Source organism: Bos taurus, chromosome 8 (assembly GCF_002263795.3).
Source record: "Bos taurus isolate L1 Dominette 01449 registration number 42190680 breed Hereford chromosome 8, ARS-UCD2.0, whole genome shotgun sequence".
In the NCBI taxonomy this organism is placed as follows: domain Eukaryota; kingdom Metazoa; phylum Chordata; class Mammalia; order Artiodactyla; family Bovidae; genus Bos; species Bos taurus.
The window spans coordinates 544,625-571,724 of record NC_037335.1 but is presented as its reverse complement, the minus strand read 5'-3'; the positions used below and the strand labels follow the sequence as shown (position 1 = coordinate 571,724).

The 27,100-nt window shown below is 43.1% G+C and overlaps 1 protein-coding gene across 1 annotated transcript in view; it reads right to left on the bottom strand.

Annotated features, from left to right (window-relative positions):
- Positions 1-252: 252 nt before the first annotated feature.
- ANXA10 (annexin A10) overlaps positions 253-27,100 on the bottom strand; it is a 75,602-nt gene continuing 48,754 nt past the window's right edge. The window contains exons 4-12 of the mRNA NM_001192058.1: positions 21,007-21,120; positions 19,304-19,394; positions 18,253-18,332; positions 9,906-9,959; positions 9,722-9,815; positions 8,770-8,865; positions 8,199-8,257; positions 3,103-3,225; positions 253-590 (exon numbers count right to left, since the gene is read on the bottom strand). Coding sequence (NP_001178987.1) covers positions 522-590; positions 3,103-3,225; positions 8,199-8,257; positions 8,770-8,865; positions 9,722-9,815; positions 9,906-9,959; positions 18,253-18,332; positions 19,304-19,394; positions 21,007-21,120 — 780 coding nt within the window. The 3' untranslated portion in view covers positions 253-521. The remainder of the gene's footprint in view (positions 591-3,102; positions 3,226-8,198; positions 8,258-8,769; positions 8,866-9,721; positions 9,816-9,905; positions 9,960-18,252; positions 18,333-19,303; positions 19,395-21,006; positions 21,121-27,100) is intronic.

The following is a 27,100-nucleotide window of genomic DNA, read 5'->3' as shown; positions in this document are numbered from 1 at the left end:
CTTCCTGACCCAGGGATTAAACCTGCATCTGTTGCATTTCATGCATTGCAGGCAGATTCTTTATCAAGTGAGCCTTATGTCTTTGCTTTCATTTAAAAGGGCTTTCAATGTTCACTTAGCTTTAGTTGGCCCAGAGTCTTGAATGGGGGAGGGGATGGCCACCCACCGATTGTCCTGGTCTCCTGCTGGGACAGACATAAGCCAATCCACTTCTTGTAGGAATTGATCCTTCACATTCAGTAACATATATTTCAATACAATGATTTCCTTTATTATTCCAGTATACACAATTTAACAAATTGCTGATTTAGATATGTGCATATCCAATCCCATATACTTTCATCAATAAGTTTTTCTTGAAGAACCTATTGATACTAATTATTCTTAAAATACTTTTAAAGAGAAAAAAGAAACTATGATTCTATAATTTCATAATAATGCTCCTAACAAGGCAAATTAATCACAACCTATATGTGACATGTCTGTGAAGATGACGGCGTACTCCAGATTCTCCTTTTCACTCAGTAGTCATCTGCGTCACCCGCACAGATGGCCAGCAGAGCCTTCTCATAGTGCCCTGATGCGAAATTCTGAAAAGGAGCAAATATAAGGTATTTGAAACGCAATGTCATAAAAAGAAGCATAATTCCTCTGAACTATACAGTGAGACACCATGGGCCATTAGCACCTCAAAAATTGTTTATGTTTCCATCCTGATGTAACATGTCCTGGGGACTCTTCCCGGTGGAGGTTATTGAAAAGTAATGACATGGTCACAGTCAATAGAATGGGGTTTATATAAAGCTGATGGAACCCTAATGGTTTTTATTTATTTAGTTTTGGCTGTGCTTGGTCTTCATTGTTGCCTGTGGGCCTGAATATGTTTTTATAAAGAAGAATGCTTAGCAGTAGAATTAATTCTTCTCCTCACCCTTAGATAAAGAGGTGTTAATGTTGTTACAAATTAGTGTAGAGTCTAGAGGGCACACTGGACAATGTGTCTCAAATGGTTTAAAGATATTTATACTCATTAATGCAGTCATTCTACTTCAAAAGGTCTATCCTAAGGAAATAATGATCAATTGTTGATGAGCCCAAGATTTGTGCTCCAAAACATATGTCATTATATTGTGTACAATAATGAAAAAGTAAAAGATAATATATAATAATATAGGGCAATTTATGCTCTTTACAACTTATACAATGGGATCCATGATTTAAAGAAATAGTTCTTTAAGTAGTAAAACTTTGATGTTTACATATAGTTTTAAAAAGAAAACACATACAACAAAATGTTACTGTTGGTTATCTGTGGTGAATAATTTGTTGTTGTTGCTCAGTCACCCAGTCGTGTCCAACTCTTTGCAACCCTATGGACTGCAGCACACCAGGCTTCCCTGTCCTTCACCATCTCTCAAGAGTTTGTTCAAACTCATGTCCATTGAGTCAGTGATGCCATCCAACCATCTCATCCTCTGTTGTCCTCTCCTCCTCCCTTCAATCTTTCCCAGCATCAGGGTTTTTTCCAATGAGTCAGTTCTTCACATCAGATGGCCAAAGTATTGGAGCTTCAGTTTCAGCATCAGTCCTTCCAATGAAAATTCAGGACTGATTTCCTTTAGGATGGACTGGTTTGGTTTCCTTGCAGTCCAAGGGCCTCTTAAGAGTCTTCTCCAGTGCCATATTAGGGCAATTTAAATCCTTTTATCATCTTCTATAGTTTCTACATTATTTTCAAAAATGATAGTAATAAAAGTATTATAAAACTTATCTTTGTTAAAAGGCAACTCTCATGTTCGTGTTCTCTTACACAGCCATTACTTATAATTCACTGCTTTAAATGCATAAGGTTGCATTAATTATTTGTGAATATTAGTAGATTTTGAGGTGGCCATGGTTAACTGCTGTATAGTATTGAGCTAGTTTATTCACTGAGAAAATGAGTTATGCATTTCTCAGTGAGAAATGTTCATCTTCACTAAAGGTTTAGGGCTTTGAAGGTGGATGCGAGAAGAGTCTTATCAGAGACAAAGGAGGAAGATGTGTCTTAAGTGCTCCAATAATCCTTCCTCTGAAACCATCTCAACTTCCTGAGGCCTATGAGGCCTCCTGGGTTATATGGTCTCTTGGTCCTCTGGTTGTCAAGTTTCACCTGGATCTTTCAGTGAACTAAAAAGCTATTTTATGCAATGGAAATTTTCAAGAAACAATGTGGATAAGACAACAGGGCTTGTTCAGTGGCTCAGTCGTGTCTGACTCTTTCCAACCCCATGGACTGTAGCCCGCAAGGCTCCTCTGTTCATGGGATTTCCCAGGCAGGAATACTGGAGTGGATTGCCATTCTGTTTTCCAGGGGAATCTTCCCAGCTCAGGGATGGAACCCAGGTCTCCTGGTTGGCAGGTGGATTCTTTCCCACTGAGCCGCCTGGGAAGCCCAGAGGACACAGCTGTGCTCAAAATATACCTTCAGATACATTACAGGTCCCTGTGCTTGGGTGCCATCTTGGAGTTCTTTATACTTTTTTGAACCATGGGTCAAACATTTTCATTTTCCACTGTGTCCCCAAGTTACATAGATGGGCCTCCATATGCTGACAGTTCTTGGCTGGGCTTTATCAGGATCCAGAGTACAGTCTACATGTGTTAGAGGGAAGACCCCAGGCTGCAGACTTCAGAGTCATCACATCAGCACCCTCCAGGGCTCATGGGTGCGGGTGCACAGAACGTTATGGCCCCAGCATGTGCGGGGACCTGACAGGCTGCCCTCCCCTCTGGCAGCACACAGGCGGTTGATCTCAGAAGGCGCTCTTCAATTACCGTGCTCTTGTTGCAGAATGCAGTCTTCTGGTGCTGGTGATCAGGGGATGAATAGCGCTCATGACCAGACCACTGACTTTTGCTTAAAATACATCAAAGAGGAGTAAGTGAGGTGAAGGGGTTTTCTTACCTATTGATGCTCTCAGGGTGCCTGACCCACTGATGTAGACGACCCCTTGATTGAACTTTTAGATTCCACCATGAAGTTATTTAAAGTTAGGCTCTGGTTTCAGTTTCAAAAAGGATGAACTATGGGTGCAGGTGGATGACGATTAGGAGACTTACCTTGATGTCGTGGAAAAGGGACTTCCCATATCGCTCTTTGTATCGCTTCCTTATGGTCATCAGGTCGATTTCACTTCTGGCGATTAGAATCCTAATCACGGTTTTATTATGGAAGCCGAAGTCCTAAGAGACACAGCCAAGTGGGGGTGACCACCATGAGGAAGCAGCACCTTAAAGACAGTCTGTCTGAAATGGACCCAGCCCTTTTCTGTGACCATGGCCTGTATTCCTCAGACCGTGGCGCCGGCACCCATGAGCACTGACTCAGACTCCGCCTCAGCTCTGTGACCAACCCCGGCCATGGCGCACACACAGTGAAGCGGTCCATCTCCTCTGCTTTTCCAATGCCCTGTCATCTCTATTTCCAGGGTCACAGCCTTGAGGCTGGCCCTTTTCATTTCACCAGGTTCTACAATAATCTTCCCTTTTATTTATTTTTAAAATTAATTTTTATTGGAGTATAGGTGATTTACAAGGTTATTTTCAGGTGTACAGCAAAGTGAACCAGTTGTACTAAAACCTAAGTCATCCAGCCATATCTGACTCTGTGGCCTCATGGACTGTAGCCACCAGGCTCCCCCATCCCTGGGATTCTCCAGGCAAGAACACTGGAGTGGGTTGCCATTTCCTCCTCCAATGCATGAAAGTGAAAAGTGAAAAGTGAAAGTGAAGTCGCCTAGTTGTGTCCAACTCTTAGCGACCCCATGGACTGCAGCCCACCAGGCTCCTCCATCCATGGGATCTTCCAGGCAAGAGTACTGGAGTGGGGTGCCACTGCCTTCTCCGATTTTATATATGCTGCTGCTGCTAAGTCACTTCAGTCGTGTCCAACTCTGTGCGACCCCATAGACAGCAGCCCACCAGGCTCCCCTGTCCCTGGAATTCTCCAGGCAAGAACACTAGAGTGGGTTGCCATTTCCTTCTCCAGATTTTATATAGTGTGTATATGTTGATCTCAAATTCCTATATTGATCCCTCTCTCCTCTTACCCGCTGGTAACCATGAGTCTGTTTTCTACATCTGTGACTCTATAATTCTCCCTTTAAACCTGGCAGCCTCCTCATCATCTCCCAGGTGCTGCATTTTAGGATGCAGATGTGATCATTTGCTCTCTCTATGTAAACATTCTTCCTGGGTTGGGAGGTGGTCCCAGCTCCGGTTGATGAACCATTGGAGGCTAATTACTTTACAATATTGTATTGGTTTTGCCATACATTGACATGAATCAGCCATGGGTGTACATGTGTTCCCCATCCTCAACCCCCTTCTACCTCCCTCCCCATCCCATCTCTCAGAGTCATCCCAGTGCACCAGCCCTGAGCACCCTGCCTCATGCATCGAACCTGGACTGGTGATCTGTTTCACATATGATAATATACATGTTTCAATGCTATTCTCTCAAATCATCCCACCCTTGCCTTCTCCCACAGAGTCCAAAAGATTGTTCTTTACATCCGTGTCTCTTTTGCTGTCTCGTGTAAAGAGTCATCGTTACCATCTTTTTAAATTCCATATATATGCGTTAGTATACTGTATTGGTGTTTTTCTTTCTGAAGTAAGTCAGAAAGAAAAACGATTAGGTTTTTATTTTAACATCTGCTTATTGTAGTAAACTGTGCACATAAGAATTCAAGGTATTCGAAATACTTGCTGATTTAACCTCCAGTATTGAAAAATGCACAAAAATTAATTTCTGTGTATTAGCTTCAGAAAGAATACCTCTGCACAAAGCAAGTTCAAATTGCCTGTTCAAATGCAGTGATGGTGACACCTAGTGGCCAGGAAGGATCAGCTAATTTTTGAGGTATGAATGTTTTATGTATAGTAGCAGTAGTGTTAGTCACTCAGTCGTGTCCGACTCTTTGTGACCCCATGGACTGTGGCCCACCAGGCTCCTCTTTCCATGGGATTCTCCAGGCAAGATACTGGAGTGGATCGCCATTCCCTTCTCCAGAGGATCTTTCCGACCCAGGGGTCGAACCCAGGTCTCCTGCATTGCAGGCAGATCCTTTACGTCTGAGCTACAGGGAAGATCCAGTTTTATGTATAGGCTCCAGTATTCTTGGGTTTCCCTGATGGCTCAGCTGGTAACGAAGCCACCTGCAATGCAGTAGACCTGGGTTTGATCCCTTGGTTGGGAAGATCACCTGGAGAAGGGAGCAGCTACCCACTCCAGTATTCTGGCCTGGAGAATTCCATGAACTGTATAGTCCATGGGGTCACAAAGAGTTGGACATGACTGAGCAACTTTTATTTTTTTCAGTAATCTGTCTGCCATTTCAGGAACCATGGGTTTGATCGCTGGGTTAGGAAGATCCCCTGGAGGAGGGCATGGTAACCCACTCTAGTAGTCTTGCTTGGACAATCCCATGGACAGAGGAGCCTGGGGGGCTGCAGTCCATGGGGTTGAAAAAGTCGGACGCAACTGAGCAGGCATGCATGCATGCATATGCACTACTAGCAAACTGCCATAAGCTGAAGTGATGAAAATGAATGGTTAACCGAGTTTCTGTATTTAAGTTGTGTAATTAGAGTGCATTGGAGAAAATCAGAGATGCTTTCCTTGGTGAGGGCTGGTGAAAACAGCTTTCCCCTGAACTTGACACTGGAGGGCCCTGACTTGATGTGGTCCTGTGCATGAGATCTCTGACTGCTGGAACACAGGACTCTCCTCCATAACCCGCGACACTGAGTACACACACCTTCCTTTTTGCACTGACACACCTCAGCAAAGTAGTTTTTATTATTAGGGGGCTCTCACTTGGGGCATAATTGGAATCAGTAATGTGATTATTTTCCCAAGGTCATTCACCAGCAAAGCTTTACTCTTGTTGGAGAAAGATGAGTTGAAGTTATCCAATGTACATGCTAAGCCCTTTAGTCGTATCCGACTCCTGGCAAGTCTATGGACTGGAGCCCATCAGGCTTCTCTGTCCCTGGGATTTTCCCAGCAAGAATACTGGAGTGGATTGCCCTGCCCTCCTCCAGGGGATCTTCCCGACCCAGGGATTGAATCTGCATCTCCTTTGGCTCCAGCATGGCAGGCGGATTCTTTACTGCTGAGTCACAGAGTAAATCCAGTCACCCATTGTTCAGTTGCCCATTTGTTTCTGACTCTTTGCGATCCCATGGACTGTAGCATGCCAGACCTCCCTGTCCCTCATTATCTCCTGGAACTTGCCCAAGTTCATGTCCATTGAGTCAGTGATGCCATCCAGCCATCTCATCCTCTGACGCCCTCTTCTTCTGCCTTCAATCTTTCCCAGCATCAGGGTCTTTTCCAATGAGTCAGTCATCTGGTTTGCATCAGATTACCAAAATACTGGAGCTTCACCATCAGTCCTTCCAAAGAGTATTAGGGTTGATTTCTCTTAAGATTGACTGGTTTGATCTCCTTGCTGTCCAAGGGACTTTCACGACTCTTCTCTAGCACCTCAGTTTGAAGGCATCAATTCTTTGGCGTTCTGCCTTATGATTCAGCTCTCACAACCATATGTGACCACTGGGAAGACTGTAGCCTTGACTATGTGGACCTTCGTTGGCAAAGTAATATCTCTGCTTTTCTAGGTTTGTCATAGCTTTCCTGCCAAGAAGCAATCATCTGATTTCATGGCTGCAGTCACCATCCGCAGTGATTTTAGAGCCCAAGAAGAGGAAATCTGTCACTACTTCCACCTTTTCCCATGCAGTAATGGGGCCGGATGCCATGATCTAGGGTTTTTTTTTAATACTTCATCTTAAGCTGGCTCTTTCACTCTCTTCCTTCACCTTCATCAAGAGGCTGTTTAGCTCTGCTTCACTTTCTCCTATCATAGTGTTATCATCTGCCTATCTGAGGTTGTTGATGTTTCTCCCGCCTGTCTTGATTCCAGCTTTTAACTCATCCAGCCTGGCATTTCTCATGATGTACTCAGCATATAGGTTAAACAAACAGGGTGACAGCAGACAGCCATTCCTTTCTCAAGTCACTCAATAGCCTTGCCCATGACACTTTTAGACAGATATTTAATCCAATCAGGTTTTCTTCTTGGAAATAGAATAACAAAGAAGCAGGGGACTGTGAGCGTCAATCTTCCTCCTATGTTCTGAGGATACAGAGGTTCTTGTACTTAATAAAAATTACTGTACGTAAGTATAAGTAAATAAATTATTCTTGATGATTAGCATGTTATCCACACTTTCTGGCTACCTCTAAGAAGCTGGTCTCTAAAAATCACTTGGAGGATAAAACACTCTATTAAAATTACAAGTCTGAGTGAACTCTGGGAGTTGGTGATGGACAGGGAGGCCTGGCGTGCTGTGATTCATGGGGTCACAAAGAGTTGGACACGACTGAGTGACTGAACTGAACTGAACTGAACTGACTGAATTTTTAAAATGATTTTCACTGAGTTTTCAGGGCTGTGATGTGTATAATGATCTGCATCAGACCTTATCAGTTTCTCAGTGTCTCATGCATGTTGTGGATGCAATGTGCATTGTCTCAGGCCTGTGAGCCTTTGTTTCTTTGAACATGAATGCACCAAAGGATGTGCAATTGACTATCACCTGAAAGTAAAAACATTTGTACTTAATTACAAATACAGCTTTAGAGTTTATTGTCTGGCTGTTGCCTTTTAAGTGGTTTTAAAAAACCACTATGTTGAAAAATTTGTAGTGCTTTGACATTTTCTGCTTGACTCCATATGCTGTGTAATTGCCTGAGTATGAGGTGGTGGGGTGGGGGTGGGGGGTGGTGGCTGGGGTGGGGCGGGGCGGGGGGAGGTTTCTTTGGAAGCTGTGACAGCATTTGGCTTTTCAGTTTCTTCAGATGCTAAAAAAATGCTGAAGCACACCTCCTGGGGGGAAAGGCGCTAAGAAATACTTCTTAGGCCCCTCCATTTGATATAGAAAGCAGAGCATTATTTTCACTTGATGGGTCTCATTTTGGTGTGTAATATATCTTTTCACGTGAGCATATCTACTTTGAAGGTAATATATTTGCATACAAATTCAAAAATGGGAATAAATACTTAAATGATTGAAGTAAAACTAGTCCTTTGAGAAAGTATACATGACTTCTGGAGAAACATTAAAAATATGTGGGTCATACTTACATGGATTGCACTATACAATCTGTAAGCAAAATAGGCTGGTTTGTCTCGAATACAGAGAACTAGGAAAAAACAGAGAGAAAAGAAGAAAGTTTGAGAGTAACAATACATTTTTTTTTTCAAAATTTGGGAAATGATGAGAATACTTTTTTTTTTCCACTTATAATCCTAGAAAACTGATATTTTCTGAGTTCTCTGTGGGATCCCTCATTGTACACTATATTACAATGTCAACATTTCAAATAGTGGTAAAACCATAACCTCTTTACAAGGCAAGGAAATTAGCATGTATGCAATGAATTTAAAGATGTGAGATCCCAATGACCTGAGAAGTCAAGGCTTCCTACCATGAACACTGACAGCTCTTAGGAAGAGTATAGGTTCATGAAAAACATCAGCTTGCCATTGTATTAGGAGCTGATGTATTTTTTGTCTACAGAGAATGTAGAGAAATGTCTTGTCTAAATAATTAAAATCAAGGGAAACTAACTCAGTCACTTTAATTCAATTGAACACATCTTTATCTCAGTCAGAGCTAATTGACACTTGATATATCAAGTAAATTATTACTCACCAGTTGCTACTAGCAGCTCTCGAAAGTATCCATCGTAACATTCATTAATGGCATCTACTATGTCTTGCCCAGAAATATTTTGAAATTCCTGGAAAACTTTAACAAATTGATTCAAATGAGATTATTATGAATACTATAAGTTTTAAATGTAGGTATTGATTTGACTGCTTATACATAGGAAGGCAAATAAAGTGTAGGTATGTGCAAATAAGTTTTGGGTTGGAGTGGGACACCTTTTAAATTATTATAGACTTCTGTGTGTTATGGATAGTAGAAAAAAAATATTGTAAAAAAATAAGAGAAACAGGGACTTCCCCGGTGGTCCAGTGGCTAGGACTCCAGCTTCCACTCCATGGGATGCAGGTTTGATCCCTGGTCAGGGAAGTAAGATCCCTCATGCCACGTGGTGCAGCCAAAAAAAAAAAAAAAAAACAATTAAAAAACAAGAGAAATAGAAAAGTATCCAGCAGTTTGGGGAAAGCCAAAGAAAGCACCTTTAAAACCAATACGGCAGCTTTGTGTGAATCACAGCTTCAGTAACAATGACCTTGGTTCCTTCCAGACTTATTAACCTATGTTCAGCATATTCTGTTTAAGACAACACGTGATGCACTGAACGGAACATGGCTGATACATGTAAGTTCTTCACCAAAACCAGAGATGGCTTTTAAAGGTTTAGTATTGAAAGGTTGTTGTTGTTCAGTCGCCAAGTTGTGTCTGACTCTTTGCAACCCCAGGAACTGCTATAATTCAGTTACTGGAAAAATAAAATTCTACAGAAACTTCCTTCCTTAGCAGTGTTAATGGATGAGGCATGTCTGTACAAACATAATCTAAAATAGATGCCTTGAGAGAACTGGCTTTCCTCTACTTGTAACACCCCCTTCCCCCCAATTACCTACTTGCTTCTTACTGCAAATTGGAGAGGAGCTATAAAGAAGGAGGACATTACCCAGGCACAGCTGCTGGTAGCTCTTGTTACACAGCATCAATTGCAGAAGCGTCTTGTGCTCCCCTGTCCTCTGCTGGCAGGCCTCCCACAGCACCTGAAATGCCGCGGGGCCGCCCGGTAGCACCGCAGCCCCAGGCTGCCCGACAAAGCCCCCACAGCTGCCCCCAGCGCTGGCCCTAGTTACCATCGCGTCCTGAGTGGCCGTGGCTGGGTCTGTGTATCCTTCCTCCCTGGTTCCCTGGGAAGCAAGCACAGGTTTCCCTTATAAGTGTCCTTTGTTTTTAAATTGGAACATGGCTGATTTTTCATACTCTTCATGTTCATGGGGTTCTTGCAGCAAGAATCCTGCAGTGGTTTGCCATTCCCTCCTCCAGGGGACCGCATTTTGTCAGAACTCTCCAGTGTCATCCGTCCATGAAGCTCCAATACTTTGGCCACCTGATGTGAAGAGCCGACTCATTTGAAAAGACCCTGATGCTGGGAAAGATTCAGGGCAGAATGAGAATGGGGCGACAGGGGATGAGATGTTTGGATGGCATCACCGACTCAATGGACATGGGCTTGAGCAAACTCTGGGAGATGCTGAAGGGTCTTTTCAAATGAGAGTATTTTGTACATTTGTTTCATTCCTGCCTCTTTATCATATAAGGAAAGAGCAGACACAGCCAAGCTGACCTAAGAAGACATTTCAAACAGGAAGGAAAGAGGGCTCGCCAGTGCAAGGTCCTCTGGTCCCCGAGGGTCATGAGGACACAGAGGAAAGAGAGGTGGGAGAGACACGTGATGACCCAGTTTATCTCATGCTTCCTTTGGGAGGCCTGAAGGAAACATGCTTTTTGAACTTTGCGGGAATACTGAGTACCCTGTCTTTTGCTCTTATTGTTTTTTGGAATCTGCAAATGAACTCAGTGACACAGGACAGGGCAGGGGGCCCTGAAGACACCTCTGTGCATTATCTCCATCTGGGAGTCCCCTGAAGGATCCCAAGTGTCTCACCCGCTCCTGATGGAGAACCCTGACTGCTGGCTGAGAAGCACACAGGGGAGCCTGACAGGTGGAGGGGCTTACGGCCACAGCAGGCAGACCCTTCCGGCAGCCCAGGGCCATGAGGCAGACCACAGTGGCTGGAACCGTGTGGAGGATACAGCTGGACATGAGGGGATTCTTCAGTGAGAGCAGAGGTGAGGCCAGACCATCATGAGAGGTTACCTGCTTCTGACCAAACTGAAACAGAGAAAGGGCTATACATTAACCAGCTGAGGCTCATCTTCTTAGTGGAATTTGCTCTGACTGAGCTGTGGCACATCTTAACTGACCCACCATCCCCTCCCCTGCTGTATTCTTCATCAGCTAACATGCTGGGAAATGCACCAATTTACTAGCTTTCTCCTGTCTGAATCTCCCCACTAAAACACAAGCTTCTTAAGACTGGGGTCTTTGCCTCTTTTGATAATTCCCAGTCGTCCTTGGCACACTGAAGGCTTTTGATCAATACTCACTGAATCAATACTACACAAAGGAAGGAAAGATAAAGAAATACCTTAGATGTCACAGAACTTAAACATCAGTTAGTAGAGATGGGAAGATTTTCTGGATCACTGAAGTGTTTTTAGTGATTTCCAATCACACGATGTAGCTAAGTTGTGAGAAACATTTAAGAATTTTCTGCAGTTCTGTGCATCTGATATTTTTTTTGAGAGGTAAGAATTTTGGACATTTAACTTGAAATGGGGCCCATATGTGTACTTCTTTGTGCAATTGATTGCCAAAAGCACTGTAAGCAGACGGGTAGATTAAGAAAATGTCAATCAGCTAATGTGTGATGTAGCTTTTCCTACCAAGCAGATCTGGTCACATAAAAAGCCTAAGTTAGGACAGTAGCCTGTTAGGGGATGCAAATGCCAGAGAAATGGCATAAACAGGCATTTGGGTTAGGAATAGAATAAACTCGTGACAGGAACAAATTAAGGGGGTTCAAGTCTAGCCAGAAGTGTTGGGAGCAAGCACAGTGGCCGCTGCAGGTAGTGGGTCGCTGGAGGCCCCAGGGCAGCCACCTGTGGAGCGGCACAGGGGACTCCTGGCAGATGCCCCTCTTCTTCTCTGTGGAGACACTTGTCATCTCTGTGTGATCATGCATGCGGATTAAGTAACCTCTAAGTGACTAATCCTTCATTATTTGACACATAATTAGATCTCCCGTAAGTCTGGTTTAACAGAAGCAGAGCAGAGGAAGTGCTGTGAGTAAGTTCAGTGATTGGCATTCATTTTCAAGAAGAACGTGTTCTGGTCGAGTGGTTTTCTTATTAGAAATAGCCCTGCTGGAAAATTCTTTGTAGATTAAGTTAAAGCACTTCTTTCCCAGAAAATATGATAATAATTTAAACACTTTACGTTTCATGAACACCTTCAAGCTTCCAATCCCCACTCTCTATTAATTCACAAAAAAACCCAAGTGTGTCTGAATGTCCATGGACAGTCTTTCCTTTGATTCTCAAAGTGAAGATGCAGAGGGAGGAGGCGGATGTGATTATAACTGTTGGAGAATTTTAGAACATGGGCACAAGGAGGGAACAGAGAGAAGAATGGTTTCATGACCCTTAATTTATGGAGTATGTCTCTGGAATCTCAAGAAAGCAAAATGATAAACCCAAGGACACACACTGACTTATAGCAGAGCTGAGAGGAAAAGATACATAGATAATACCTGATTGTTTTACAAACAGTGTCTGTCATCTCTCTATCTACTTTCTACCTCTCTACCTTCATATCTATCTAAGGAATCTAATATATCTATCTACCTACCATCTATATTTCTATTTTCTACCTATCATCATCTATTTTATTGGGCTCCAAAATCACTGTAGATGGAGACTGCAACCAAGAAAATAAAATATGCTTCCTCCTTGGAAGAAAAGCTATGACAAACCTAGATAGCATATTAAAAAGCAGAGATGTTACTTCGCTGAAAAAGGTCCATAGAGTCAAAGGTACGGTTTTTCCAGTAGTCATGTATGCATGTGAGAGTTGGCCCATAAGGAAGGCTGAGGGCTGAAGAACTGATGCTTTTGTTTTGTTTTGTTTTTATAAATTTATTTATTTTAATTGGAGGCTAAAGAACTGATGCTTTTGAACTGTGGTGTTGGAGAAGACTCTTGAGAGTCCCTTGGACTGCAAGGAGATCAAACCAGTCAATCCTAAAGGAAATCAGTCCTGAATATTCATTGGAAGGACTGATGGTGAAGTTGGAACTCCAATACTTTGGTCACCTGATGTGAAGAACTGACTCATTAAAAAAGACCCTGATGCTGGGAAAGATTGAAGGTGGGAGGAGAAGGGGATGACAGAGGATGAGATGGTTGGATGGCATCACCAACTCAATGGACATGAGTTTGAGTAAACTTTGGGAGTTGGTGATGGACAGGGAGGTCCATGGGGTCCCAAAGAGTCAGACACGACTGAGCGGCTGAACTGAACTGAACTGATTCATTGGAAGAACTGATGCTGAAGCTCCAATACTTTGGTCACCTGATGTGAAGATATGAATCACTGGAAAAGACCCTGATGCTGGGAAAGATTGAAGGCAGGAGGAATAAGGGGACGACCGAGGATGAGATGGCTGGATGGCATCACCAACTCAGTGGACATGGGTTTGAGCATGAGTCTATTTTCTATGTGTCATTTATCATCGATCATCATCTATCTAAGGAATCTACCTAACCTATCTATTTGTCTATCTATCATCTATCTATGGAGAGAGCTTGAGGCAGAGAGAACAAGGATCCCAACTCGGAGGAGAGAAGGGTCTTGGTCCTGTGACAACACCCTCAGTTAGCTGGTTGTCTCAGTTGTCTCAGTTATTATCTACTCTGAGTTTCACAAACCCGTAGGATGCAATTCCATTTCCTTTCTGAGAATATCTAGACAGATTCTCTGGCATGGGATATACCAGAGTTTGTGGTCAGCGGACATGCTGGACTTCATCAGTTCCCTAACTCACTTTTCATATGTGTCCAGTCCTCTAAGTATTGATTCAAATCCTAAACTAGGAGTTCCAAAATGAGTCATGAGTATGGAAATCAGAAGCCAGTGGTCAAATTTAAAAATATTTAAAAATTTATGAGAAATTGTACAGTTTACTAAGCATTACACAGGACTCCTGATCTTGAAAAAGACTATTAGTAAAGGATATTATACTATGTCTTTTTAAGTTTCTTATATCCCGTTTCAATTGTGAGTTAAGTAACTTCTGTAAAATCTGTATTATACTCATAAAGTGTGTTTTACATTTTAAGGGAAATATACTGTGAAACCTCCTAAATATATAATATTTAGGTACACATTATTAATTTTCCTTGGCTTCTTATAAAATCTAGAACTCTCCTCATTTTTGGTATTCTATGTTGAAAGGGCAATTTTAATGCTCTGAAAAGCTATTTTAAGGTTAAACACACACACACTTAAGTTCCAACTCTAGAAATTGAACTTCAGAAGTAATACTTTATCCTGTAAAGTCATAATCAAAATCAGGTGAAAGCCAGTGATAAAACAAATTGTGTGTTATTTCAAAATATGTATGTCTTTACAGATAATATTATTGCATATACATGTGTACTCTATAAAAATAAAGCATTATTGTTTAATTTCAGGAAAAAGGAACTGCAGTTTTGCCAAGGGAAAATATTGTGCACTGATTTTTTCCCTTTGTGACTTATTTTCTGTCATGTTTAATTTTCAGAACTGTGTGTTTTTCCTGAAATATAGAGCATTTGCTTTATAAAAATCTACTGCAATCCTCATTCTTGGGTATCAGTTACTTTTAGGTGTTTTGTAGCTCAGCCTTTGAAGAAGGGCAGAGATTCTGAGAGGCAGCACACTTGATCACTGGAATTTCACCAAATAGAAACATAAGTGGAGAGGAGTCAGACGAGGTGGAAACAATCCCATTTACCATGTGCTTCCCTGTTTGCAGGCTGGGCTTTTACTCAGCAGATGTGAAGTGTCGGCCCAGCCACAGGGCCCGTCTGAGCTTCCAGGGAGGAGGTGCCATCAGCACACTTCCCTCAGCTGGCTTTGAGATGCGGACCAGCAGTTATCTTTGTTTTTTTGCCTTAAATTTTTTGTTGTTGGTGTTTAGTTGATTTATAATGTTGTGTTAATTTCAGGTGTATGGCAAAGTGATTCAGTTATACATATATACATATCAAAAAGATACATTCACCCAAATGTTCACTGCAGCACTAGTCACAATAGCCGGGACATGGAAACACCCTAAATGTCCATCACCAGATGAATGGATAAAGAAGATGTGGTGCATACACACAATGGAATACTACTCAGCCATAAAAATGATGAAATAATGGCATTTGCAGCAACATGTATGGAACTAGAGATTGTCACACTGAGTCAAGTTAAGCCAGAGAAGGACAAATACCGCATGATATCACTTATATGTGCAATCTTAAAAAATGGTACAAATAAACTTATTTACAAAACGGGTGCCATGTTACTGTGGGATGTGCTGGGGGATCAACTGTGGACCAGAAAGAAAAGAAGCCGGACTTGGAAGGAGAGTCTGGACTGAGATATAGCCCTAGTGGAATACAAAAAGGTCCTTACGAAACACATTTTTACCCTACTTATATTTTTCTTTAACAAATTGAAATACATTTCTGTTTGGATACTAAGAAAATAAAGATATGTTTGCCCTTAGATGTAACTTGTGGATTTATAGCAGCACTGTTGTCTTTACTCTGTTGGCGCAGTACTAATGCCAATATGAATTTCTGACTGGAAACTGTTGTTTTAATTTACATTATGGAGTGTCAGTCCAAGAAAGCCAAGAAATGATGACCCCTTTAAGTTGAGAGAATCTTGTAACTAATCTTACAACATTTATAAGTTAGAAAATATTTGATTGACGCTTTTCCAAGTGAGATTATTTTTAATATTAATAATGATTATTAAAAACTTTTTTCATATAAAAAGACTCAACTTCTGTCACAAATTTAAATAGGCTTATAGCTCAGTTGGTAAAGAATCCACCTGCATGCAGGAGACCACAGTTCAATTCTGGCGGAAAGATCCACTGGAGAAGGGATAGGCTACCCACTCCAGTATTCCTGGGCTTCCCTTGTGGCTCAGCTGATAAAGAATCTGCCTGCAATGCGGGAGATCTGGGTTCAATCCCTGGGTTGGGAAGATCCCCTGGACAAGGGAAAGGCTACCCACTCCAGTATTCTGGCCTGGAGCATTCCATGGACTTACAGTCCATGGGGTCACAAAGAGTTGGACACGACTGAGCTGCTTATTATTATTTATTATTATTTCCCCAGCAGCTCACACAGAAGCCTCCTGTTGGGCAATGTAAAGCCAAGCTCTGTGTTCTCTATTGATGTTATCATTCCAGAGAGTAGAATCCTCAGAATAGGACTTGATGAATTGATATGGGCAGTTTTGGGAGGTACACAGCCATGCTGTGCAAATCCACTTTATTATTATTTTTTTTAATTTTATTTTATTTTTAAACTTTACATAATTGTATTAGTTTTGCCAAATATCAAAATGAATCCGCCACAGGTATACATGTGTTCCCCATCCTGAACCCTCCTCCCTCCTCACTTTAAACAATATTTGATTTTGTTTTTACAAATGGAAAGTTTTACTTTAATTGTAAGGTCAATGGGTTTGTTTAGTTCTATGCCATTTGTTTTTCAATTGAACAATTTGAAAAAGCCAACCAGCCCATCACCAATCTCTCCTCCATTGGAGCAGCTAGTACTTGGCTTCCTCAGAAACCTTTCCTTTTGGATTTCTTTATTCCTAATTTAAAAATGACAGTAACTTGGGCACAAAAAAAGTTTAAAAAATTAAAATTCTTGGTGCTTGGCAATGAATGAAATTCTCAGTTGGTGTTAAAATCAGGCTGATGTATTTATTCATTTTCTTAACTAAATGATACCAAATATTGTGAAGTACAATATGAAGATTTTAATCACATAAACACACATCTGATTGGATATGTGAAGCTACCCTGGATAAGAAAGATGACAAAATTGAAGATTAAGAAGGAAAATAAAGTAGTTATTTAAATTTGCACACTGCCATTGGTATTGTAAAGGAAAAAAATCATTATCAATAGTTGTGTTCTCATTTTAACTCTTTTCTATACACAGACTAGTTCTAGCCAGGGTAGAAATAATTCTTAATTTTTATCTTTCTCATGTAAAGTACTATGTAAAACTGCCCATTTTAAAAAAACAAAGTTTTGTAGAATCAAAAAAAAAAAAGAAGAAGAAGAAGAAATCTCCCAAGCTAAAGATTTGAACCTGCAGTTTCAGAAAGAAAAATCAGTATATGGCTATGGGTCTGTCTACCACGGAATTTCCTGGTGGCTCAGACAGCAAGGAATATGCCTCCAATGTGGGAGACACAGGTTTGATACCTGGGTAGGAAGACCCCCTGGAGGAGGAAATGGCAACCCACTCCAGTATTTTTGCCTGGAGAATCCCATGGACAGAGGAGTCTGGTAGGCTACGGTCCATGGGGTTGCAAAAAAATTGGACATGACTGAACAACTAACACTGTCACTATTTTCCAGAATGGGTGGGAGATTTTCTGTAGTTTTCCCTGACCCCATGTCCCCTTGTTCTCTTTCATTCGGTAAGTTCTATAACCTGGGCTGGAACATCAGGAACTCCATCCACTACTCCCTGCTAGAAGATGGCTGGTCAGCAATCCGACTGATAACACAGAAGGACGGTGGCAACTTTGCTTGTCTAAATTCAAGCCTCTGGCTTCCTGCACCTGTCATCAGACACTGAGCCTGTGTCTGAACAATTCGGTCAATACAAACTCAAGCAGAAGATGGAATTACAGACATAAATAGTTGCTACGGAGGGCTCCCTGGTGGCTCAGATGGTAAAGAATCCCCCTGCAATGCGGGAGACACAGGTTTGATCCTTGAGTTGGAAAGATCCCCTGGAGAGGGAAATGAAAATTCACTGCAGTATTCTTGCCTGGTTAATTCCATGGACAGAGGAGTCAGACATGACTGAGTGATTAACACTTGTACTAAGGAGGGAAAACTAGTTTTTGTTTTCAATAAAGCAGAATCTCTTAAATTAAAGTCATATGGGAGGCTCCTGCATCCCAGTTTCTTGTATTTCATCTGGTGGTTCTGACTGTTCACCAGCTGGGTGGGTCCTGGGTTCCTGATGCCTTAGACAGTGTGCACATTCTACTAATTGTAACTGTAATATTGTCAGTCTGTTAATTCCCTCGTAATATATAATCAGCTATGCATTTATCTATAACTATGATCATTTTATTTAGAATAGACTGTCTTGAGGACAGAGATGGTGTCTCATTCATACTTGTTTGTCTCTATATTCAACCCAAGTTTCCATTGAAGTGCCTTGAATTTACTGGCATTCAGTAACTGTTATTACTGGAGTTTCCTGTCCTGTTTTTTGAAATCGAAACATATCTATTTTTCAGTAGTGCAAAGTGGAGCAAATCTAGGAATCTCCTACCTGGACCAAGCTCACGAGCATGTCTCTGAAGTGTCCTGAGGTCTCTGAGTAGATGTCCTCCTGCAGGTCACGGCTGTATTCTGGGGGAGAGCACACCCATGTGGAAGAGTTAGTCATGAAGGAACCGCGCCTCCCTGTGTTTGCAGAGGTCAGTGCTGCTCCCATAGGGTGACATTTCTTGGTCTTCTGCCACCTTCTACTCACATGAGGCCCGTGAACAGTCCACCCAACAAAACTGATCCCAACAATAACACAGGCCCAAGTCTACTTTCTTATAAAAATACTATCTCTATTCCAAAATTGAAAACCAGCATTGAGAATCATTTCACATTCTGTAACCCTTGAAATTCAGGGCTGTCTTCTCTTTCCTTAGACCACTGCCTGGCCCAGCGGTCCCCCAAGTCTTTGTCTTGTCTTAATATTGTCAGTGAAGGGTCTTAATTCTCTCCCCTGGCAAAGTCTTGTTTTTGTTGGAGTGCGATGGAGCTGATTGTCTGGAACATTTTGTTCCCACTCAATGTCATATGATACATGATGCGATGGAACTTAAGGTATTAAAGCTTTTTTGAATATGAAAGTCGTTAACCTTTCCGCTTTTAAAATGCATAAAAATCAGATTCTGAGGTTGATTCAGTGATTATGAGGTTTATGAAAAGTGAAGCTGTTGCCTGGATTTGTAGAATTCACTGAGTGATCATTACACTTTGCTTTGTTCTGTCTTCGTAATTGTCCCTCTTGGGTGACAGACAAGGTCCTCCCTGAGCCACTGTCCTGAGTGTGCGCTGTCCTAAACTAAAGTCCACCTTGTAGAAACTCATCATTATTTTCCTGGAAACTTTGCTTCACTCAATTATCTTGGGGTTGCTTTGATTTTAGTGCCCTAACCACCAACTCTACTTAGACAATTCATTAGTCTTGCGTAAGCGATATCTCACATGTGACTGTCTTAGATAATTCTTTCAAATATATAAACTGGAATATTTTGCCTGTTATTTGAAAAATATAAAGTTTATAACATGTAAAACATATGTACAAATGTATATTTCCTTACGCAAATAGTAGGCTTCTCGCATCTGGAAAATTTCTCCATTTGTTCTCGAAGCTAATATGTCAATGAGGCAGTTCTCATCAGTGCCTGCTCCCTGGAAGGACAGAGCAAGAGACACATGAAGGCACCTACACGAGGAGTAGCCCTGTAGTGAATGGATGTAGCCCTGGTGCTCTGTCCTTGATTCTGGGTCCCTAATTCCCCAAGAATGGTGCAGAGACCTCACCCCACCTCTCCCCAGGTGTGGAGTTTTGTACCATTTGCCTGCATATTTGGACTGGGTACTCTCTGCAGCCTCTTCCAGTCATGGGATATTCCTCCCTGATGGTGATTTGAAAGACAACACACCTTTTTCAGAGAGCTTCAGAAATCCATACCATTTTATGAGACACTGAAAAAATATAACAGTTTCATCCAAACATTGACATAGGACTTTCTCCTTAGGTTTTTAGTTACATCATTTTGCAAGAGGTACGGACTGACATATGCAACACTTAAAAAGACATTAGTTGAAATTCATATTTTATATAAGGCCTGTGCTGATCTACTGGTCTTCCCTGGTGGCCTAGCGGTAAAGAAACCACCTGCCAAGTAAGAGATGCTGGTTTGATCCCTGGGTTGGGAGGATCCCTTGGGGAAGGAAATAGCAACCCATTACAGTATTCTTGCCTGGGAAATCACATGGACAGAGGAGCCTGGAGTGCTACAGTCCCTGGGGTCACAAAGAATCGGACATGAGTTAGCGACTAAAACAAACAACAATGCTGATTTGTGAATATGATAGCCATGACCCAGGTCCCCTAATTTTCTCCCTTTCCCTTTTCGTGTTGTTCCCAGATGGGGGAAATCAGGTCATTGGCAGGCACCCCCCTGGAGTGATTGCAACCTCTCTACAGGTGTCTCATTCAGCATTTGGAAAGATCTGGAAAGATGTGAAAAGTCATCTGTCTCCCTTCCCTAGCCAACAAACCTCTGACAAATCTGTAATCAGTTTCTTTCATGACTGGCCTGTAAGAAAGAATTGTTCTCATCCTTTAGAAGCAAGATTTTGCTACATTTGAGCAGTAGTTTTGGTAAAGGACTAATTTAGGGTCACAAAAATATAGATGTCATCTATGTTTTGTCTCTGCCTCAGCATTACTGACTCATTACTTTATGAGCCCAATTTATACAATAGTTTAAAGAGATTCACAAGAATGCTAACATTTCCATGTAACATAGGAAGACAAACCAGCTGATGCTGCTGTTTAGTCACTAAGTTGTGCCCTACTTTTTGTGACCCCATGTACTGTAGCCTGCCAGGCTCCTCTGTCCATGGGATTCTCCAGGCAGGAATACTGGAGTGGATTGTCATGCTCTCCTCCAGGAATTCTTTCTGATCCAGAAATCGAACATGTGCCTGCTTCATTGGCAGGTGAATTCTTTGCCACTGAGCCATCAGGGAAGCTGAAAGCCATACTGGGGAAGAGACAAATGCAGACAGCCCCAAAAGAACCTCATTTCCTCTTTCCTCTTGGCAGCTCTGCACAGGGCCAGGTCGTGGGTCTGAGTTTGCTCAAAAGAAGAGTCAAGTGATCCTGCTGCTGGGCTATGGAGGCTTCCCCTTTTCATGACAACCTCCTCTCCCCAAGCATTTCTCTTGTTTATGACATGCCCCCTTTCCTCCCTGATCACACGTGGCAGTATAACAGGGTGACCCGCTCTACCTTCATGGCGTGCCACAGCTCGTGGGCATCATATGAGGGTGGGGGGTACATGAGGCCAACCATGACGTCCTTGAAGTGATTGGAAAGCTTTTCCTTCAAGTCCCCAACCAGGTCCTGTGCAGGGAAAACAAATACTTGCATTACACCACCTCTCAAGTTTGTGGGGAAAACGGGATAATTGCAGAACATCTTCTAGCAGGATGCCCTTCTCCTTGCCCCTTCACATAATAGCTAGTTTGGTTTGGGTTCACATGTGTGTGCGTGGGTTACATGAGATGATGGACTTGAGGGTTTGAAAATGAGTGATGTCACCGAGGAAACCAGAATTGAAAGAGACATCGTGTATCCCAATGTTCATCACAGCACTGTTTATAATAGCCAGGATATGGAAGCAACCTAGATGTCCATCAGCAGATGAATGGATAAGAAAGCTGTGGTACATATACACAATGGAGTATTACTCCGCCATTAAAAAGAGTACATTTGAATCAGTTCTAATGAGGTGGGTGAAACTGGAACCTATTATACAGAGTGAAGTAAGCCAGAAAGAAAAACACCAATACAGTATACTAACGCATATATATGGAATTTAGAAAGATGGTAATGATAACCCTGTATGCGAGACAGCAAAAGAGACACAGATGTATAGAACAGTTTTTGGACTCTGTGGGAGAGGGAGAGGGTGGGATGATTTGGGAGAATGGCATTGGAACGTATAATATCATATAAGAAATGAATCGCCAGTCTGGGTTCGATGCAGGATACAAGATGCTTGGGGCTGGTGCACTGGGAGGACCCAGAGGGATGCTATGGGGAGGGTGGTGGGAGGGGGGTTCAGGATGGGGAACACGTGTACACCCGTGGTGGATTCATGTTGATGTATGGCAAAACCAAGGCAATACTGTAAAGTAATTAGCCTCCAATTAAAATAAATAAATTTAAATTAAAAAAGAAAAAGACTGCCGGTGGTGCCCAGGCGGGAGGTGGCCTGGGTTCAGTCCGGGCGGAGCATCAGCTGCGAGGTGGGTGGCTCGCCTGTGAGCCCCATCCGGTCTGCACAGCGAGGACAGCTCCTACCTCAGCGTTGACCTTACTAGGCGGTGTTTGCTCAGGTGAAGTCCTTAACATGTTTTCTGGCTGGTATGAGGCACTCAAAAGGTCTTTTTTCCCCCAAAATATTAGGTAATTTGCTGTAGGTTTAAAATGGCAGGTGCTAGCTGTGTTCTCTCTCCCCTCTTTTTTCTTTCTCTCCACCTCATTAGTTGTCTGTTCCCTTGTATTTCTCACAGCCTTTACAGTATCCAGTTGTCAGTGATTTCATGGCCTCTAACTTACGAATGCATCCCCAGACTGACGATTTTATGCCCAGTTACCACCGCAGCCTCGACCTCTCGTGGTCATCGCTCCTGCGGTCAGTGCCCAGGCCTCTGGAGCGCCCCCTTCTGCCCTCTCGTTTGCCCTCCCAGCACACCTGACAGGTGACCCTGGAACGTGCACATCAGCTAGTCACTTCTCTGCAGAAAGGCCCTTCCCCACTCCAAACTCTAGGACGAATTATAATTACTTTTGTGCAGCTCAGGTCAGAATATAGCAAACGTGTGGGTGTTTTATGTGATGGTCTCCAGGGTGCTCAATGTGCCCGTGGTGGTCACATCCCTGCCCTCACCTCCTGCTGCTGCTATCCCTGCTCCCCACCCACTCCACCCCGCCGGCTTCCTGCAGCTCCTGGGTCTGCAGGCCCCTCCCTCAGGGTCCCGGCTTCCCATTCCTGTCACCTGCGTGTTCCTTTGCTGTCTGTGCCGTCGGCCTCCTTCATAGAGCCTGCTGTCACTGTTTACAATATGCCCTGGCCCCCAACACTGTTTATCACCAGGCTGCATCTTTTCTCCAGGGCACTAGTTCATTCTAACATGACATGCGTGCGTGTGTGTGTTGTTTCAGTCGTGTCTGACTCTTTGTGACCTATGGACTGTAGCCTGCCAGGCTCCTCTGTCCTTGGAATTTCCCAGGCAAGAATACTGGAGGGGGTTGCCTTTTCCTTCTCCAGGGGATCTTCCTGACCCAGGGATCGAACCTGGATCTCTGGCGTCTCCTGCATTGTCAGGTGTGTTCTTTGCCACTAGTACCACCTGGGAAGCTCGCTGTGGTGGTGGCTCGTTTTTCAGGACATCAGAAGACAGTACTTTCATTAGAGAAAATAGATACTGAGTAACATGTTGAAGCAGCCAAACTTCTCAAGCTCAGAGCGGAGCCTTCAACTGCCTCGTCTAGTCAGCGTCTTAGATGCTCTCTGGAGGGGCAGACACAGCTTTGCAGATGCAGTCTTCTCAGGGTGCCTCTCCCCAGCCTGACTGCTGCTCTTTCCAGTTTGCCAAAGACTTGCCCCAAAGGGACTCTGTGGGCTTCACGGCCTGGGCCTAAACTAGGCTGGTGAGCGGGTGCTGTTCAAGCGGATCTGTTGGAGCTGCAGGTGGGCCATGTCGCAGCAACTCCGACAGCTCCATTTAAACTAAAAATGACATGGCGGTTCCCTTTTCTTTCTTCCTTTTATCTTTACCTAATTGTGTGCACTCAGGGCAAGACAAAGGAGGACGGCCAGCATTCTGCTTGTTGGAATATGTTTTTAACTTCTATCGCTTTTCCTGCTGTTGTAAAAAGATACTTGCTATTGAAGCCATGTTGTAGACCTGTATGAAGTGTGACTGAGCAGTTGTCTTAATTCTGCCCACCCAATAGTCATCCTGTAAACACTCGGGAAATTGTATATTACATTATAAAAACACTTATGCAAGCTGCTTTGTCACTGTGCACTGGTAAGTAAATTTTTAAAAAACGTATTTACTTATATTGACATACAGTTGATTTACAATGTTGTATTAGTTTCAAGTATACAGCAGAGTGATTCCTTATAGGTTGCTACAAGATATTAAGTAGAGTTCCCTGTGCTATACAGTAAACTGTTGTTATTTATCTATTTTATTTACAGTGGTATCTATCTGTTAATCACAAACTCCTAATTTATCCCCCCCAACACCTTTCCCCTTTGATACTGTATGTTTGTTTTCTATGTCTGTGAGTCTGTTTCTGTTTTCTATGTAGATTCATCTGTATTATTTTTAAGGATTCTATGTTTGTTTAAGTTATGTTAAGGATTCTATGTTTAAGTATATTCTATGTTTAAGATGGAGAAGGCAATGGCACCAGTACTCTTGGCTGGAAAATCCCATGGATGGAGGAGCCTGGTGGGCTGTAGTCCATGGGGTCGCTGAGGGTTGGACACGACTGAGCGACTTCACTTTCACTTTTCACTTTCATGCATTGGAGAAGGAAATGGCAACCTACTCCAGTGTTCTTGCCTGGAGAATCCTAGGGACGGGGGAGCCTAGTGGGCTATCGTCTATGGGGTCGCACAGAGTCGGACACGACTGAAGTGACTTAGCAGCAGCAGCAGCATGTTTAAGATATCATACAGTATTTATCTTTCTCTGTTACTTCCTTTGGTATGATAATATCTCTAAGTCCATCCATGTTGCTCCAAATGGCAGTATTTCATTTTTTATTTAATGGAGCAATATTCCATTGTACATATCACATCTTCTTTATCCATCCTTCTGTCACTGGACATTTAGGTTGTCTTATATATAAAAGTCATGTCTTGGCTACTATATGCTGCTATGGACATTGGGATGCACGTATCTTTTGAAATTAGAATCTTCTCCAGATATATGCCCAGGAGTGGGGTTACTGGATCGTAGGGTAACTGTTTTTAAGGAATCTCCATACTGCTCTCCATAGTGGCTGCACCAGTTTGTATCCTGGAGTATTACCTCAGGTGACCTTGCCCCCTGTAGGAACCACTGTCAGATTGCCCAGCCCTTCAGCTGGGGCAGTCCCCCCAGCCCAGGGGCATCCTGGGTCCCAGCTTGCACCGCCCTGGGGAGAACTGCTTTGGGTCAGGGTCTGGAGTGCCGCGTTCCTCACACTGACCAGTGTGTTGGCTATGTTCCAAGGCTTCTCTTGTGTGTCTCGGGACTAGTATCAGCAGCTCATCTCTAATGTAAAGTATCAAATAGTAAGAAGTATTTATGGAATGTGCCCAGAACTGTAACTTATTCAGCAGCTAAGAGAGTAATTTCCTCTCATCTTTGTTATTCATGTTAATAAAAATCAATGGTTAGCATACAGGAAATCTATCAGCTCTCCCACAGGAAGGGAAAACTAGCCTTGTCCAGGTGGAAGAAGTCATTCTGAAAGTGAGCAGTGGGGGCGGTCAGGAAGCCATCCCCAAGGTCCGGCAGGGTGTCTGGGGGGCAGCCAGAGGAAGAAATGAAGGAAATGGGACATTGAGGCAGTTTGTCAGTGTTTTATTTTTTTAACTGTTAAGTGTACCCTAATGTGATTTTTTCCCCTCCTTTTTATTTACAGGCAGAGTGGACTCCAGTGAATGCAGTTCCTGTTCTATATCAGACCCTGGCTGGACCCGTTCCCTGACTCCCGGAGGTGAAGGCTGAGGGGCGGGAGGTAAGGTCAGTCTGCACACCTGGCGGGGAGGGAGAGGTGGGGAGCCAGGCCTGTGCACCGGCAGAACAGGATGTGGTGTAGCAGTCTTGGGGGGGGGTGTCTGGGGCTGCCTGAGTGTCCAGGTCCTGGGGGAGTGCACGGAGCCCTGGCCAGGCAGTTTGCGGACGTGCAGGGCCTCCTCTTGTTGCAATGGGCAGAGCAAGAGGTGGCCAGTATAGCTTGAGGGTCAGAGTGCAGATGCTGGGCACTTGGTGAGAGGGGTGGGAGGATGGATTGAATTTGGTGCACAGGTGGGTATTTTGCAGGGGAATCGACATTAATGCTCTGGGATTAAAGCAAGACAGTGAAGTTTTAGGTTTGGACTCCTCCTGCCTTCAGTTTAGGGATACCCAGGGTAAGGTCCTGGGGCAGCAGCTTTGGCAGGGGGGAACCATTTCCAAATCCATCTGGGTACCACGTGGCAATGCCCAACTCAGGACTGTGTGAGCCAGGGACCCGCAGCAGTAAAAGTGACTAGGTAACTGACCTGATGGAGTCTCTCAGAGCCAAGGGGCCCCACTAGGTTCCTCTGAGGGTCCTCAAGTTCCCTGGAGGCCTGGGGCCCTAGCACAGGGGGTCTGACCATTCTGAGACCTTGGGCATGTGGTAAAGCCTCTTCCCTGGAGGATCCACTGTCTGAGAAGGTGCAAACGCCTCGTTTCTTAGGGTTTTTTTTTGGTCTGTTTTAGGGCCATTTTGTAGAGAGTGATAAAGTGTTGCTTTTACCTAAGTTAACCTTATCTATGAAAAGCACAGATGTATGTAAACTTTTGGGATAAGAAGTTACTGAAAATGACCTCTCTTACAGCAGTATGCATATTACAGCAATATTGGGTGACTGATGCTGCAACTTGTATAGCTTTTACATTTTCTTCCAAAGGAAAACTACTCCGGGTATCATAGGAACACAAGAAAAGGAACAGTTTTACCTAGAAAAACAACAACAACTGGTTTCCTACTATGGCTTAATTCAGCTAATTTCATGAGCAGTGGTGGCTTTTTAGATGTCATTCATTCTAAAGCAGAGAACGCCTTTGTTTTGTGTATGTGGTTGTTCAGAGCCTGAGGTTTGGAGATGGACTAAATCTTTAAGAACTAGTCTTACAGAGAAAGAGTTACAGAGAAAGAGTATTTCATCGATAATGGTCAGTTGACAAAAAGTAATTGCTATTACAGGTCCTTTTGGACTGAAGAGTTTTCATTTTTAATCTGTGGTTTAACCACACAAAAAAGGAGAGAAATCCTTAATGGCACCTACTTCAAAACCAGTGCATGATTACGAGTATTCTGGACGGTTCTATTGCCTGAAACTATTTTTGAGCACCATTCTTTTCTAATGGTCTTTAACTGTAGCTTTGGGAGGAAAAGCTAGTGGGGAAGCCACTTGGATAGAGATGCGGGTGAGGACCTCAGGAGAACTGCAGGAAAAGATCTTATTTCTGGGCCTGGGTCATTAGTTCCTGTGTGCCTTCCCTGGAGCTGAACATGGGGTGTTCGCAGGCAGTGCCTAATTGGAACAGGTGGAGGTGCTGGG